The sequence below is a fragment of the Podarcis gaigeae genome, assembly GCF_964106915.1.
Source record: "Podarcis gaigeae genome assembly, chromosome: 8".
NCBI lineage: Eukaryota > Metazoa > Chordata > Lepidosauria > Squamata > Lacertidae > Podarcis > Podarcis gaigeae.
In genome coordinates this window covers 89,686,063-89,702,414 of record NC_139684.1, presented here as the reverse complement: position 1 = coordinate 89,702,414, position 16,352 = coordinate 89,686,063, and the positions used below count along the sequence as shown (strand labels likewise).

At 46.8% G+C, this 16,352-nt stretch overlaps 2 protein-coding genes across 3 annotated transcripts in view; one reads left to right on the top strand and one right to left on the bottom strand.

Moving 5' to 3' along the window:
• The window catches only part of TBCB (tubulin folding cofactor B), a 122,850-nt gene that overhangs the window by 46,757 nt on the left and 59,741 nt on the right, over positions 1–16,352 (bottom strand). The gene's annotated exons all lie outside the window — the stretch shown is intronic.
• Positions 3,854–16,352, top strand: part of LOC310851588 (sphingolipid delta(4)-desaturase/C4-monooxygenase DES2-like) — a 113,460-nt gene continuing 100,961 nt past the window's right edge. Inside the window, exons 1-2 of one of the 2 annotated variants that reach the window (XM_083754155.1) lie at positions 3,854–3,881; positions 4,513–5,436. In XM_083754155.1, coding sequence (XP_083610281.1) covers positions 3,869–3,881; positions 4,513–5,436 — 937 coding nt within the window. In that variant the 5' untranslated portion in view covers positions 3,854–3,868. Of the gene's footprint in view, positions 3,882–4,290; positions 4,382–4,512; positions 5,463–16,352 lie in introns of those variants that run through there. The other variant, XM_083754154.1, reaches the window with a different exon arrangement.

The following is a 16,352-nucleotide window of genomic DNA, read 5'->3' as shown; positions in this document are numbered from 1 at the left end:
TTTACCTTCCCGCCAGAGCGGTATCTATTTATCTACTTGCACTTTGATGTGCTTTTGAACAGCTAGGTTGGCAGGAGCAGGGAAATCTGCAGGCACACCCTTCTTGAGAACGTTCGTATCTGATGTCATGGGTACATATTGGGGCGTGAAAGATTGGAGGAGAGATGCAGGGATTATTTACGCTTACCTTTTGCTCCATGCTTTTAAGCTCCAGGTTCAAGTGGTTTTCCCCTCCACCCTGGAGCTTTGCCTGCAAAAACCCGCTCTTTAATTCAGAAGAGTCCAGCCTCACTGTTGGGTTGAAATAACGACAGACGAGTGAGGAGTGTCATATGGGAGGCATCTCTCGAGCATGTCTCGGGGAGTCCCTTTTATTGAATATTACAGCATTGCCGCATACGTGATTGTTGCTGATTGGTTAACACAAGTACAAAGCAAAGGGTTGCATATAGGCATTAATCACCGATAGATTAAAGGCTGGGAAAGGGAGCACAGAACTAGACAGGCATGAAAACCTCCTAATTAAATTATAACTAGTGATTAATATAGTAAGACTTAGAACAATTACTAATGATTGCTATAGGAGACTTAAAAGATCATAACCATCACATTCCGTAGATGTGACCAGCTATGCATTAAGAACAGGTCAAAGTATAATGTTGCCCTGAACTCAATGTGAACTGAACATTCTAAGGTGGTGAGTGAATGTCTTAGTATTAGAACGGTTTGTGCAGCATCATGTGTAGAAACAAAGCTTAGAAGCAAGACTTCCCATCAGGCCACAGTCATGTGCAGAAGCAAGGCTTCCCTTCACCTCACCGTATGCTTGAAGCACTGTATGAACCATTGCAGTTCCCCTCCAGCCGATAATCCTGGGAGCTGTGTGTTACTTTCCGTTTCAGAAAGAATTCTGTAGATTTTGGCCGTCTTCATAGGTGCTTGAGTTGAGATTCCCGCATTGCAGGCGCGTGCAAACTCTACAGTTCTATGGTTCCATGACTAAGACAGCAACATGTTTCCACCTGGAAGCGAAAGATGAGCTCCAGGAACCTTTTGCAACATTCCTGTGAAATCCAGCACCATTCAGAACCATACTCTCTAATTATCTCAGCTCCGGTGAGGTGGACTGGCCCAGCGCATTGCTATGTGACACACTAGGATATGTTACATCTTACGTGGGCGTTATTTTTCTGAGAAAACCACTTTTGCCAAGAAGTGCAATGACTCCACGGCCAAAGATTTAGACACAGGTCGTTTTGTTCTTTCTTCCCTTTCCCCTTTTAGTGCTTAAGGAACATGACAGCCCTTTAGCTGCATCAGGCCCAAGTGCCAAGTTATTCTAGTCCAGCATCCTAAAGTTAACCCTTTAGTCCAGGAAATGGCATGCAACTCAACAACTCTTCCCAACCCTCTTGCCAGGACTGAGGGTCCTTGTCTTGCACCCCTCCTAAGGCTCCTCCACTCCCGGATGTTTCCCAAGCAGTCTCAAACTGCATCTGCACACATCTGGCCTTCGCTCCGCGCTCCTCATTATCCTGCGTGTTCTTGGAGACCAGCGGGGAGGGGAGCTTGTCTCAGCCAGTTTGAGGTGTTCCCAAAACAAAGGAAGGATTGAACTCTGATTAATAAGAATACACACAGAGGCTTGAACCAGCAAGACTCTGGGAAGGGTGCGGATAATAATCTGTCTCTCCACCCTCCGGACCAGGTCGTTTTATTCACAAAAGAACTTTTACAGCGTGTTCGTAAGAACCAATCAGATTTCTTCCGAGCATTTCAACAAACCCAATGTGGGGACAAAGTTAAACTACCAAAACTAATTAAGCATGCATACGTACGGGGTAAACAAAACAGAACTACAAAGGAGTGCATTTGGCAACCCTGGGAGGTGATAAACAAGCAATATACATGGTAAGAAGGATGGCCAGGAAGACAGCGATCATTCTCACCTTCATGTGAGATCTGTTTCCTGGCCCTAAGATTAACACCCTAAGATTAACATATCAGAAAAGCTACAGGTTAACATATCAGAAAAGCTACATCAATGAAACTGCCCACTGTCTTTGATGACGCAGGATGCCTGCCTGGCGAAGCAACTGGGCTGTGTACGTGACTGGTCAAGAAAGAGAAATGGAACAGGGATGCAGAGGTGTGGATTGATCAAGAATCATATCAAAATAGTTCAAACCCAGTCAACGCAATGCTTTCAAATACTCTATATTTGTTATAATTCTTCATAGCAATCCCACCTGATCACTAACCCGGGGGGATGGGACTCCTGGGGTGCTTCAACGGCCTCTAGACTCCTCTCCTCTGCTTCATCATCAGAGTCTGAACTGTTCTCAATCACAGGCTCCTCCTGCTCACTAAAGCCTGTTGTCCCTTCCGTATTCAGCATCTCTTCCCAAGTTTCCTCCTCTGACCTCTCCTCATTGTCCCACCACCAATCCCTGGGCTCCAAGCCTTCCTCTTCTGGGATCTCCCTTGGGGGTTCTGCATCTGGCCCCTCCCACCGCTCCTCTGCATCCAACCAGTCCCTGACGACCAGATCCCCCAATGGGAAGTCCACAAGCATATATATACACAGTGGTACCTCCGTTTAGGGATGCGGGTGGTGCTGTGGGTTAAACCACAGAGCCTAGGACTTGCTGATCGGAAGGTTGGCGGTTCGAATCCCCACGACAGGGTGAGTTCCCGTTGCTCGGTCCCTGCTCCTGCCAACCTAGCAGTCCAAAAGCACGTCCAAGTGCAAGCAGATAAATAGGTAGCGCTCCGACGGGAAGGTAAACGGCGTTTCCATGCGCTGCTCTGGTTTGCCAGAAGCGGCTTAGTCCTGCTGGCCACATGACCCGGAAGCTGTACGCCGGCTCCCTCGGCCAGTAAAGCGAGATGAGCGCCGCAACCCCAGAGTCGGCCACGACTGGACCTAATGGTCAGGGGTCCCTTTACCTTTTACCTCAGTTTACGAACTTAATCCATTCCGGAAGCCCGTTCTTAAAGCGAAACCGTTCTTAAACCAAGGCATGCTTTCCTTTATGAGGCCTCCCGCCGCCAGTGCCCTTCCACCGTTCGGCTTCCGTTCTTAGGCCAAGGTAAAGTTCGCAAACCGGGACACTACTTCCGGTTTTGCAGAGTTCATAAACCGAATCGTTCGTAAACAGCACTGATCTTAAACCGAGATACCACTGTATATAATTTTTATTAAATTTTGTTTTACAGTTTAAAATACTCATTTTACACCTTTAAGATATCAGTGACTGCCTTTCTTCTCTTTCCATGGTTCATTTTACATATCATAAATCCCTGCATGTTTTTCAAAAGCTACACCAATCCGTGTTCCATTATTGCATCCATCAAAACTTGTTTGCGCTGTTGAATTTATCTTAATGCCGCCAGTGTTTCCAGCTGTACACAAATATTTCCCGTATATTCAATAAATGTTTTCCAATCTTCTTTAAACATATGTTTTTCTTGTTCTCTTATTCTATATGTTAAGTCTGCGAGTTGTGCATATTCTGTCAACTTAAGTAAGTTGCCACTATTCAGGAGTTGGGACCTCGCTCGTTTTCCATTTCTGGGCTAATGAAACACAGGTCGCAGTAGTAACCTTTTTTGACACCTGGGGATTTCAGTCTGAAATTCCAGACTGAAATTCCCAGCAGGACATCAGTGTTAATGAAGTTTTTAGAGAAGTTTTTACTGACTGGTGTTTTAATGTTTTTTTTAATCTTTTAATTTTGTTGGAAGCCGCCCAGAGTGGCTGGGCGGGGTAGAAATAATTAACAATAATAATAATAATGTTAGTTCAGAAACTGCATCTCGTGCTGAGTGTGGCAACGCAGCCTTTGGCCAGAACAACTCTGCACCCATGTATTATGCAGGTAGGTAGCTGTGTTGGTCTGCCAAAGTCGAAACAAAATAAAAAGATTCCTTCCAGTAGCACCTTAGAGACCAACTAAGTTTGCTATTGGTATGAGCTTTAGCGTGCAGGCACACTTCTTCAGATACATGTACTATGCAGTCACTAAAAGCTCCTTGCTGGCTGCCAGGAAATCTCCTAGCTTTGTTCAAGATATTGATGCTGATGTCTGAAACCCTAGACAGCTTAATAGGAACCAGGTAACCTCAAGGATTGGTGGGGTATAAATAATAAATTATTATTAATAATATTATTATTATTACCGTCATACCTCGGGTTGAAGTAGCTTCGGGATGGATATTTTCGGGTTGCGCTCGCGCACTCACAGACGCTCAAAATGACGTCATGCGCATGCGCGGAAGCGCAAGACGCAACCCGCGCATGCTCAGACGCGCAGTTGCATGTTATGTTCGCTTCAGGATGCGAACGGGACTCCGGGACGGATCCCGTTCAAATCCAGAGGTACCACTGTATTATTATTATTATTATTATTATTATTATTATTATTATTACCCTCTCTCTGCCTGCGATTCACTGCCACACCAACTAACGCTATTGCTTCCCCCTCTCACCCCTCTTTTCCTCCACAACAGCTAAGTACCCGGAGATCAAGAAGCTGATGGGCCCCGATCCCAACATGAAGTGGGTGGTGACCCTCATGGTCCTGACTCAGCTTCTCGCCTGCTACCTGGTGAAGGGCTTGCCTTGGAAGTGGGTCTTCTTCTGGGCCTACGCCTTCGGGGGCTGCATCAACCACTCGTTGGCGCTGGCCATCCACGACATCTCCCACAACGTGCCTTTCGGCAACAACAGGCCCAAGTTGAACCGCTTCTTCGGCATGTTCGCCAACCTGCCCATCGGCGTCCCCTACGCCACCTCCTTCAAGAAGTACCACGTCGACCACCACCGCTTCCTGGCCGTGGACGGGTTGGATGTTGACGTCCCCAGCGAGTTGGAGGGAAACTTCTTCAACACCCCGCTGAGGAAGTTACTCTGGGTCTTTCTACAACCTCTCCTCTACGTCCTGCGGCCGCTCTTCATCAACCCCAAACCCATCTCCAAGATGGAGGTCATTAACGTGGCTGTCCAAATGGGCTATGACCTCCTCATCTACAGCTTATGGGGCTTCAAGCCTGTGGTCTACCTGGTCGCTGGAACCACCTTGGCCATGGGCTTCCACCCCTTCTCTGGGCACTTCATCGCTGAGCACTACATGTATGCCAAGGGTTACGACACCGTCTCCTACTACGGGCCTCTGAACTGGTTCACCTTCAACGTGGGCTACCACATGGAGCACCACGACTTCCCCAGCATCCCAGGAAGCAGGTTGCCACTGGTAAGGCCAACAGATTCTCTTGGGTTTCCGTCGCATAGAGGCTTCCAGGCTCGGTGTAGCAGAGGGGGGTCCGCCAAGGGCGAGAGGGGTCTCACCAACTGCAGACTTGTCTCAACCCTTGCCAAGGCTGGAGTCAGATGCAGCTTGGAACGAAGAGGCAGAGTCAGTTGTGGGCAATGTTGTTGTTTAGTCATTTAGTTGTGTCCGACTCTTACGCCAGGCCCTCCTGTCTTCCACTGCCTCCTGCAGTTGGGTCACACTCATGCTGGTAGCTTCGAGAACACTGTCCCACCATCTCGTCCTCTGTCGCCCCCTTCTCCTTGCGCCCTCCATCTTTCCCAACATCAGGGTCTTTTCCAGGGAGCCTTCTCTTCTCCTGAGGTGGCCAAAGTATTGGAGCCTCAACTTCAGGATCTGTCCTTCCAGTGAGCCCTCAGGGCTGATTTCCTTCAGAATGGAGCGGTTTGATCTTCTTGCAGTCCATGGGACTCTCAAGAGTCTCCTCCAGCACCAGAATTCAAAAGCATCCATTCTTCGGCGATCAGCCTTCTTGATGGTCCAGCTCTCACTTCCATACATCACTACTGGGAAAACCATAGCTTGAACTATACGGACCTTTGTTGGCAAGGTGATGTCTCTGCTTTGGGCAAAGTTAACTCTTTAGTCCAGAAAACTGTGTGCGACCCGACCCCCCTTCCCAACAGGTCTTGCCCCTACAGAGAAGCTGAAGCCGGGACAGAAGGTCTCTGCCTTCCATCCCTCTGAACGCTCCTGGGAAAGTGGGGAGGTGGGACTTTCAGACAACACCAGAGTGCAAGGATTTGTTGCTACTTCTGCCGCGAGAGAAGGGAGGGATCCTGGATGTAGGGCAGGGCCAGATTTCAGTCTGATGAGGCCCTCAGCTCCTGAAGGTAACAGGGCCCTTGATATGTCCAGCTGTCCTTTGTCCACAACAAATTGTCACCTTTTTGTGTGTTGAATATATGCTATATGGTAATCTATGGACCTAATAGGTATCTCAATAATAGGTATGATGCAAACTATTAATAATGATAAATAGCAGAATGTAAAGGTAAAGGGAGCCCTGACCATTAGGTCCAGTCATGGCCAACTCTGGGGTTGCGGCGCTCATCTCGCTTTAGTGGCCGAGGGAGTCGGCGTACAGCTTCCGGGTCATGTGGCCAGCAGGACTAAGCCGCTTCTGGCGAACCAGAGCAGCGCACAGAAGCACCGTTTACCTTCCCGGCGGAGCGGTATCTATTTATCTACTTGCACTTTGATGTGCTTTTGAACAGCTAGGTTGGCAGGAGCAGGGACCGAGCAACAGGAGCTCACCCAGTCGCAGGGATTCGAACCGCCAACCATAAGGTCATAGGCTATCAAAATGGGGGGGGGGGACATGACTCCAGACAGTAACAACCAGGCCCTTCTAGCTCATGGACAATTATCAATTTGGATATCCACTGTTGGCAAGGAGCATCGGGTCTCCGTCAATGGATGCATTTGCAATGGTTTCAGCGTTGTTCCCTGAGCTGTCGCAAGAACCAACCATACCTGTCAAACAGCTTTAGCCAGGCTAGCTGGATAGAACTTACCCCATAAATTCATTGGAAAAACAAAATTTAAAAAATCCTTCCAGTAGCACCTTAGAGACCAACTAAGTTTGTTCTTGGTATGAGCTTTTGTGTGCATGCACACTTCTTCAGATTCACTGAAACAGAAATCACCAGACCTTTATATATAGTGGGAGGGTGGGTGGGGTTTTTCTCAGAAGGTTAGTGGGAGATGGGTGATTGACTCAGTGGGTATGGTAAACCTGTAAACAACTGCAATTAGTCCTACAAGAAAAAACAAGGGATGGTATGCAGATGATTAGCATATGTAATGAGACAGGAATCCAATATCTCTATTAAGATCAGGTCTCTCCATAGTTTTCAGTTTAGTGATAAGTTGTAATTCAGCAACTTCTCTTTCCGGTCTCTTTCTGAAATTCTTTTGCAATAAGACAGCTACTTTGAGATCTTGTATAGAATGTCCTGGGAGACTGAAATGTTCTCCTACCAGTTTCTCTGTCTTGTGATTCCTGATGTCAGATTTATGTCCATTTATCCTTTGGCACAGGGTTTGGTCTGTTTGCCCAATATAGAGAGCTGAAGGGCACTGTTGGCATTTGGTAGAATACACAATGTTAGAAGATGAGCAATTAAATAGGCCTAAGATGGTAAGTTTGATGATGTTGATGATGAGTAATGGTGTTGGCAGCAAAGTTGGCATCTGGGTTTGTTTATTGCAGGCTCTGGTACCAGTTGTATCATTGTGGGTGAGGAGTTGTTTAAGATTGGGTGGCTGTCTGTAGGCAATGAAAGGTCTTCTTCCCAGAGCTTGAGAAAGAGAACTCTTAACCACTACTGATTTTATAATGAATTGGTTTTAGAATGCTGTATTATTTTACTGTTGTTAGTTGCTCTGAGCCTGGCTTCGGCTGGGGAGGGCGGGATATTAATAAAAAAAAATTATTATTATTATTACTACGACACCACACTGGCTCTCACTGGAGAGTCTACCATTTTCTGAGGGAGTCTCTTCCACTGCCTAACAGCTCTTGTTGTTGTTTAGTCGTTTAGTGGTGTCCGACTCTTCGTGACCCCCTGGACCAGAGTACGCGAAGCACTTCTGTCTTCCACTGTCTCCTGCAGTTTGGTCAGACTCATGTTTGTAGCTTCGAGAACACTGTCCAACCATCCCTTCATGGATCACTGCCTTGCCATGGCGAAGGAGCTTGAATACCTCGGAGAAGCTATGAGCTATGCCGTGCAGGGCCACCCAAGATGGACAGGTCATAGTGGAGAGTTTTGACCAAATGTGATCCACCTGGAGCAGGAACCAGCAAGCCACTCCAGTATCCCTGCCAAGAAAACTCCATGGACAAAGGCAACAGGCAAGAGCTCTTAGCATCAGAAACAGTTATCCTGCCATGTTGACAGGGAACTTGGACGCAGGAATCGCTAAGCCTTGTGCTGAGTCAGACTTATGGGTCCATCTAGCCCAATATTGTCTACACGGACTGGGAGCGGTGGTCTCCAGGATTTCAGGCAGAGAACGGAACCTGGGACTTTCTCCCCGCAAAGCAGCTGCTCTCTGCCCCTGGGCTTTGGGCTCCAGCTCCTGTCAGCACAAGCCAGAACAGCTGTTGCTGCCCACAACATCTAGAGGGCGCTGGGCCGGGAAGGCGGCTCTCAGCTGTTGGCCCCCCACTCCCCGCTCAGCTGCATTAGATGTCCGTCCAACTAGTTCTAGTTTTACATTTGCATCTCACCTGTTCTCCAAAAAACTCACTTAAATATTTCTCTCTCTTCTCTGTTTTTGAAGAGTAACAACATGTTATGTTTATTGGTTTTACAGTTTAATATTTCACAAATCAATCATGTAATAATATAGTAGCAGTAGTAGTAGTAATAGTAGTAGTAGAATTCATATATATTCCGGGGGCCACTAGGGGGCGCATCGGAAGATGGCTGACAATAACATCTCTCCGACCCACACGAGGCTATGATGGGAGTAATTAGCATCCCTACCCCCCCCCCAGGATGGTGGGGGGGGGACTGCCCTTGCTTGCTGTGCCCTATACCACCCCCGAATTTGTGGGGATGGGGGCACTAGGCACAAAGCCCTCCTGTGGGATTCCGGCGCTCCTGGACGCCGTCCCTGATCCGTGCCACTAGCTGCAAGAACTTCAAAAGAAACAATTTGGATGAAGGAATGCACATATTTCGAGGAAGGAGGGGGAGTAAAGACTGCTAACAGAAGAGATCTCTGATAAAACAAGACAAGAATAAAACATGAGAAGATACGCCAAGATACGGTATGGCAAATGACTGATGGGGGAGGGGGGAAACTTTCCTTTCTTTCCTTATGTGATTAAACAAGAATCCCCTCCCCTCACGAGTCAGAAATGTCGTTTTAAGGACTTAAGCTGTGGATTTAAGGCTGTGTGGAGATAAACTTTTGAACCAAAGCATGTTTTAAGAAGAGCGTGGAATGTATAAGAGCTTTGGAAAGACACAGTTAAAAATGCTGTCACCATATTGGGAAGTTCTGTCGGAGGTCTTGAGTCTGGGAGGAGAAAGCGAGAAATAGAGCTGTTTATATATTGTGGGTGAAACTCCTCAGAGGGACTTAAGAGCGACAGTTTTGTGAGATTAATGATGGAGAGAGCGATGTTATCTATGAAGGTGATGATATATGGAAACCATCTCGATTTGAGGATTGGAAGAACGGAAAAATTCACACAGGATTATTATTGGTGTTTATCGGCTTAAGGAGACTATCAGAAGAGACCATAAAGAAAAAAGAGAAAACATATGAACAAGATGTGATGTGGAAACAGCAAGATAAGACTGGATAGAATTATGAACTCTGTTTGGACTGATTTGGATTGATTTGGACATTAACGTAGTAGCAAGATGATCAGAATCCCCCTTCGGATCTTGAAATATGGGTCCCCCCAACAAAATTTAAAATTCGGCTTTGTAATTTGGAATTTATGTGATGTGATTTAATTTGATTTGATTGGCCGGTTAATAAAAATTATTTTTTAAAAATAATAGAATTCATATTAATTCCCACACACACACCCTGTGACTTCCCTGAACTTACCCTTCTGGTTCATTAAATGTTTGCTACTTCTGCGTAATTTATTTCCTCCTATTTTCTTAATCTTTTCATTAAATGCTCTTATATTCTTTTCACTTATTTATACCATATTTTCCTTCCAATTATATCTTTCACTTAATTAATTTCGGATTTATTGCTTCTTAATCTGTACATTTGTTTTCATAATTGTGTTTACTCAAATCCTGCTAATGAGTCCATTTCTTTACAGTGTTTCTGTAACTACAGCAGGAACGCTTCCCAGTCTTTCTTAGAGTCTCTCTTGTCCTTGTCTCTGAGTCTTCCTGTGAGTTTTGCCATTTCTGCACATTCCATAAGTTTAACTTGCCATTTTCTTTCGTTGGCATCTTGTTGTCTTTCCATTTTGGGGCTAGTAATATCCTAGCTGCACGAAGAACTTCTTCCGCTCTTTTGCAATTCCTGCCCTATAAAGGTATAATGATTATTAGATCTTTTCCAGAAAGGGCTGTTCTGTGGGCTGGCATGGCGTGACCCGTGGGGGCTTCTCTTACACGTAAACATGCTTGACACACTCACACACTACATACGCCACATTTCTGTTATAAATTCATAGAAAATCAACCATACATTGGATTTGCACTGTTCCATTTTTATTTTTACTCCATATGACAAGAACTAACAAAGGGGGGTGGCTTAGTCCTGGTCAGCCATAATTTCTTCACCGTCTCAGCACATCCACAGGAGCTCTGCCCATACCAACCCTGATGATCCCAGACAGAAGACAATCAAGATCACAAAGAACTTGCATATGGGAGTGGATTCAGCATGGACTGAAACAAAGGACAATGATCAGATCTTCCCTCTGGGGGCAGGAAACTGCAAACTCCCCTTTGTCTCCTGGAAGTGACTCATGGGGGGGGGGGCAAAGGAGGAACCAGCCAGGTGACAGGACACTCAGGTTACCACCAACTCCTCCCTCAACCCCTCCTTTCTGTAATGTATGCATGATGTTACCACCACAACTCCTCCCTCAACCCCTCCTTTCTGTAATGTATGCATGATGTTTCTGGGGGTGGGTTTGATCTAGAGGAGGGGAATTTCAAAAGTTTTTATAAGACCTTGCACACTATTCTTCTGGGTCTTTCCTCTCTCCTGCAAGTGAGGGGAATACCCTGTTGCAACAGTTCAATAAAGACCAAGCCTACAGGCTGCTGTTTTGCTCCAAGTTATCCTGGTTGGTGTCTTTGTTTTGTCCAAGGGAGCCCTCGGATTTTTCCTGTAACAACGCCAATGTAGCATAACGAGGCCATTATCAGGGAGGTTGAGGACTTCCAATAAGAAAAGGTCATACTTTTTAATGTCCAATGTTTTTCTATATGTTTGAAGCACTGCAGCGCCACTTTAAAGAGACATGGCTCCCCCCCCCATCCCTCTCCACAGTGTCAGAAGAATTCTAAGGCATCACAAATAAAAATGAATGTTCATAAATGCACAAGATAAACACACGTACGTAAGTATCCAAACCACGTGTCTGAAATAGTGCAGGGGAGGAATCCTGAAGCCGCCTTGGCTCTTAATGACCGCAAATATTTCCTCTGCAGGAGGAACCCTTGGGGAAACCTCTCCCGACAGTTACTTTCACTTAACGAATCCTTCGGAGCCACTCAAAAGAGCACATTTTGTGCATGAAGAGGCGATAGGGGAGGTCTGTGACCAGGGTTTCTGAAACCAGGGTATGTACCATTTCCAAAGATGAGTGGCTAGGATAATGCAACCAGCAAGCATCATCAAGTGTCAGAAGGCAAGATAAGTATCAAAACATAAGACATGGTGTACGAGGAAGACTCTGAGAAGGAGGCGTCTGGGTAAAATCAAGGCAGCAACTGACCTACTTAAGAGCATTCAAGTTGGCTGTTCATCAATGTACTTCAGCTGACATGAAAAAGGGAGACGAAACTGAGATTTTATCTGGATGTCTCATTGCCTCACCATACAAAGTACAAAGAGTTCTTTCTTTATTAGCTTCTGTTTAGAATACAGAACGCCGATCAGATGTTTGAGCAGCTTCTTGAAGAAAGTGTGGCCAAGTTTCCTTGCATATTCAGTAGGATAAGTGGATTGTAGAGGGTTCTTAATTCTAAGACCCTTAGATATAATGTCCATGTTCTTGCATTTAGTCAGAAAAATGTCAGTCTGTACCTCCTGACATGCAGATTTCATGTTCCAGAGAACAGGCTATAATTCCAGGAACTTGTAACTCTGTTCCTCCCAATGAAGAGTTCTGTGAAACTCCAAACTCTGCGCACTCCACGTTGTTTATCAGCCTTAATGTTTCCATGCTGTAAAATGGGAGAGATGCATCATGGTGCTTCTTTTCAGAACTGGATTGTTTCGCGGTAATTTACAAACCACCCCAATCTCTGATCGGTGTGAGATTCCAGGGGTATGTTGTAAATAAAAATATGCCCTTTTCCCTTATGGGGTATCCAAGAGCCCATATAGAGTCCTTACATAGGTTCCCTATTGGTAGGAGAAAATAACAGAGGCCAACCAGAGAATATTGAGAAGCAAAGCAGCTAGTAAGCTTGATCTTTATTGATCTGTTGCAACAGGGTGCTCCCCTCACACGCAGGAGAGGAGGAGGATCCAGAACAATGGCGCACAAGGCCTTATAAAGACTTTTGAAATTGCCACCCTGTAGATCAAGACCACCCCCAGAAACATTATACATACATCACAGAAGGGGTGTAACTTAAGACCACCCCTCAGATACATCACAGAAAAGGTGGTCTTAAAACAGAAATTTCAATATTGTTTTTCTCTTATCCCAAGCAGTCTCAAACTGCATCTGCACACATCTGGCCTTCGCTCCACTCTCCTCATTATCCTGCGCGTTCTTGGAGACCAGCGGGGAGGGGAGCTTGTCGCAGCCAGTTTGAGGTGTTCCCAAAACAAAGGAAGGATTGAACTCTGATTAATAAGAATACACACAGAGGCTTGAACCAGCAAGACTCTGGGAAGGGTGCGGATAATAATCTGTCTCTCCACCCTCCGGACCAGGTCGTTTTATTCACAAAAGAACTTTTACGGCGTGTTCGTAAGAACCAATCAGATTTCTTCCGAGCATTTCAACAAACCCAATGTGGGGACAAAGTTAAACTACCAAAACTAATTAAGCACGCATACTTTGGGGGTAAACAAAACCGAACTACAAAGGAGTGCATTTGGCAACCCCGGGAGTTGATAAACAAGCAATATACATGGTAAGAAGGATGGCCAGGAAGACAGGGATCATTCTCACCTTCATGTGAGATCTGTTTCCTGGCCCTAAGATTAACATCTTAAGATTAACATATTAGAAACCTACTTCAAAGAAACTTGCCCACTATCTTTGATGACCCAGGAGCCTGCCTGGCGAAGCAACTGGGCTGTGTACGTGACCTGTCAAGAAAGAGAAATGGAACAGGGATGCAGAGGTGTGGATTGATCAAGAATCATATCAAAATAGTTTAAACCCAGTCAACGCAATGCTTTCATTGCTGACACAGATGGATTACTCTATATTTGTTATAATTCCCCATAGCAATCCCACCTGATCACTACACCACCTTCTGAGGGAGTCCATTGCATGGTCAAACGGCTCTTGCCATCAGAAAGATGCTCCTAACACTTAGTCAGAATCTCCTTCCTTGTACAGTGGTACCTCTGGATGCGAACGGGATGCATTCTGGAGCCCCGTTTGCATCCTGAGTAGAACGTAACACGTGACTGCGCGTCTGCGCGTGTCACATTTCACCGCTTCCGCGCATGCACATGACGTCATTTTGAGCATCTGCGCATGCGGCGAAACCTGGAAGTAACGCGTTCCGTTACTTCCAGGTCACTGCAGAGCATACCCTGAAAATGCTCAACCTGAAGCTTATTTAACCCGAGGTATGACTGTAATTTGCAACCATTGGCTTGGGTCCTGCCCTCTGGAGCAGCAGAAAACTAGCCTTGTTCCATGTGACAGCCCTTCAGATATCTGAAGATGGCTATCATAGAATCTTAAGTATTGGAAGGGACCCTAGGGTCATCTAGCCCAACCCCCTGCGATGCAGGAATCTCAGCTAAAGCATGACCACCCAACCTCTGCTTAAAAACCTACAAGGAATGAGCTTTTCCACCTCTCGGTCTCCTCCAGGCTACACATCCCCAGCTCCCTCAACCGTTCCTCACAAGACTTGTTTCCAGACCCTTGATCATCCTGGTCACCCTTGTCTGCACATGTTCCAAGTTGTCAATATCGTTCTTAAATTGTCATGCCCAGAACAGGACACAGGATTCCAGGTGGGGTTTGACTGCGGCAGAATAGAGGGGCACTTTCCCTTGAACTATACGGACCTTTGTTGGCCATATGGATAAAGCTCTGGTTTTCCCAGGAGTGATGTATGGAAGTGACAGCTGGACCATAAAGAAGGCTGATCGCCGGAGAATGGATGCTTTTGAATTCTGGTGCTGGAGGAGACTCTGGAGAGTCCCATGGACTGCAAGAAAATCCAACCTCTCCATTCCTAAGAAAATCATTCCTGAGTGCTCACTGAAGAAGAAGAGTTTGGATTTGATATCCCGCCTTTCACTCCCTTTAAGGAGTCTCAAAGCGGCTCACATTCTCCTTTCCCTTCCTCCCCCCCAACAAACACTCTGTGAGGTGAGTGGGGCTGAGAGACTTCAAAGAAGTGTGACTGGCCCAAGGTCACCCAGCAGCTGCATGTGGAGGAGCAGGGAATCGAACCTGGTTCACCAGATTACGAGACTACCGCTCTTAACCACTACACCATACTGGAAGGACAGATCCTGAAGCTGGGGCTCCAGTACTTTGGCCACCTCATGAGAAGAGAAGACTCCCTGGAAAAGACCCTGATGTTGGGAAAGATGGAGGGCACAAGGAGAAGGGGACAACAGAGGACGAGATGGTGGGACAGTGTTCTGGAAGCTACCAGCATGAGTTTGACCAAACTGCGGGAGGCAGTGGAAGACAGGAGGGCCTGGCGTGCTCTGGTCCAGGGGGTCAAAAAGAGTCGGACACGACTAAACGACTAAACAACAACATTACTTCCCTTGGTTTGGACACAGTAATTCTGTTAATGCAGCCTGGAATTGCACCAGCTTTTTCTTTTCTTTTCTTTTCTTGTTTTGCTGTTGCATCACACTGTTCACTCATGTTCTTCTTCTTCTTCATAATAATAATAATAATAATTTTATTTATATCCTGCCCTCCCCAGCTGAAGCTGGGCTCAGGGCGGCCAACAACAATAAAACAGTACAGAAGTACAGCACAAACAACACTCTAAAATCATTCATTATAAAATTAATTAAATTCAAGCCACTGGCCACCACTGGGCCAGAGCTCCACAAAGATTGCCGAGGGAGGGAGTCAGGCTGCGCCCTGACCAAAGGCCTGGTGGAACAGCTCCGTCTTGCAGGCCCTGCGGAAAGATGTCAAGTCCCGCAGGGCCCTGGTCTCTTGTGACAGAGTTTTCCACCAGGTCGGAGCCACGGCCGAAAAAGCCCTGGCTCTAGTTGAGGCCAGCCTAACCTCTCTGTGGCCTGGGACCTTCAGGATGTTTTTGTTTGAAGACCGTAAGTTCCTCTGTGGGACATACCAGGAGATACCTATGGCAGTCCCATAGGTACAAGGGTCCTAGGCCGTATAGGGCTTTAAAGGTTAAAACCAGCACCTTAAACCTGATCCTGTACTCCACCGGGAGCCAGTGCAGCTGGTTTGGCACCGGATGAATGTGATCTCCCAACGAAGACCCCGTAAGGAGTCTCGCTGCGGCATTCTGCACCCGCTGGAGTTTCTGGGTCAGTCTCAAGGGCAGCCCCACGTAGAGCGAGTTACAATAATCCAGTCTGGAGGTGACCGTCGCATGGATCACAGTGGCTAGGTCAGGGCGAGAGAGGCAAGGAGCCAACTGCTTAGCTTAGCGGAGATGGAAAAATGCCGCCTTTGTTATAGCTGCAATCTGCGCCTGCATGGAAAGGGAGGTGTCGAAGATTACGCCCAAACTCTTAACGGACGGTGCTGGCACTAATTGCACTCCCGCAAGAGATTGGAGTTGCCCCCTCAATCCCATATCATCCCGTCCCAGCCAGAGGACCTCTGTCTTCGAAGGATTTAGCTTCAACCGGCTCCCACGTAACCATCCAGCCACAGCTTCCAAGCATCTGGTCAGTGTGTCTGGGGCCGAGTCAGGATGGCCATCCATCAACAGATAGAGTTGGGTGTCATCAGCATACTGATGGCAACCCATCCCAAAACTCTGGACAAGCTGGGCGAGGGGGCACATAAAGATGCTGAAAAGCATCGGGGACAGTATCGCACCCTGGGGCACTCCACACACCAAGGAGTGACGCGATGACAGTTCCCCCCCAAGCGCCACCCTCTGTCCCCGACCAGAGAGAAACGAGCGCAGCCATTGA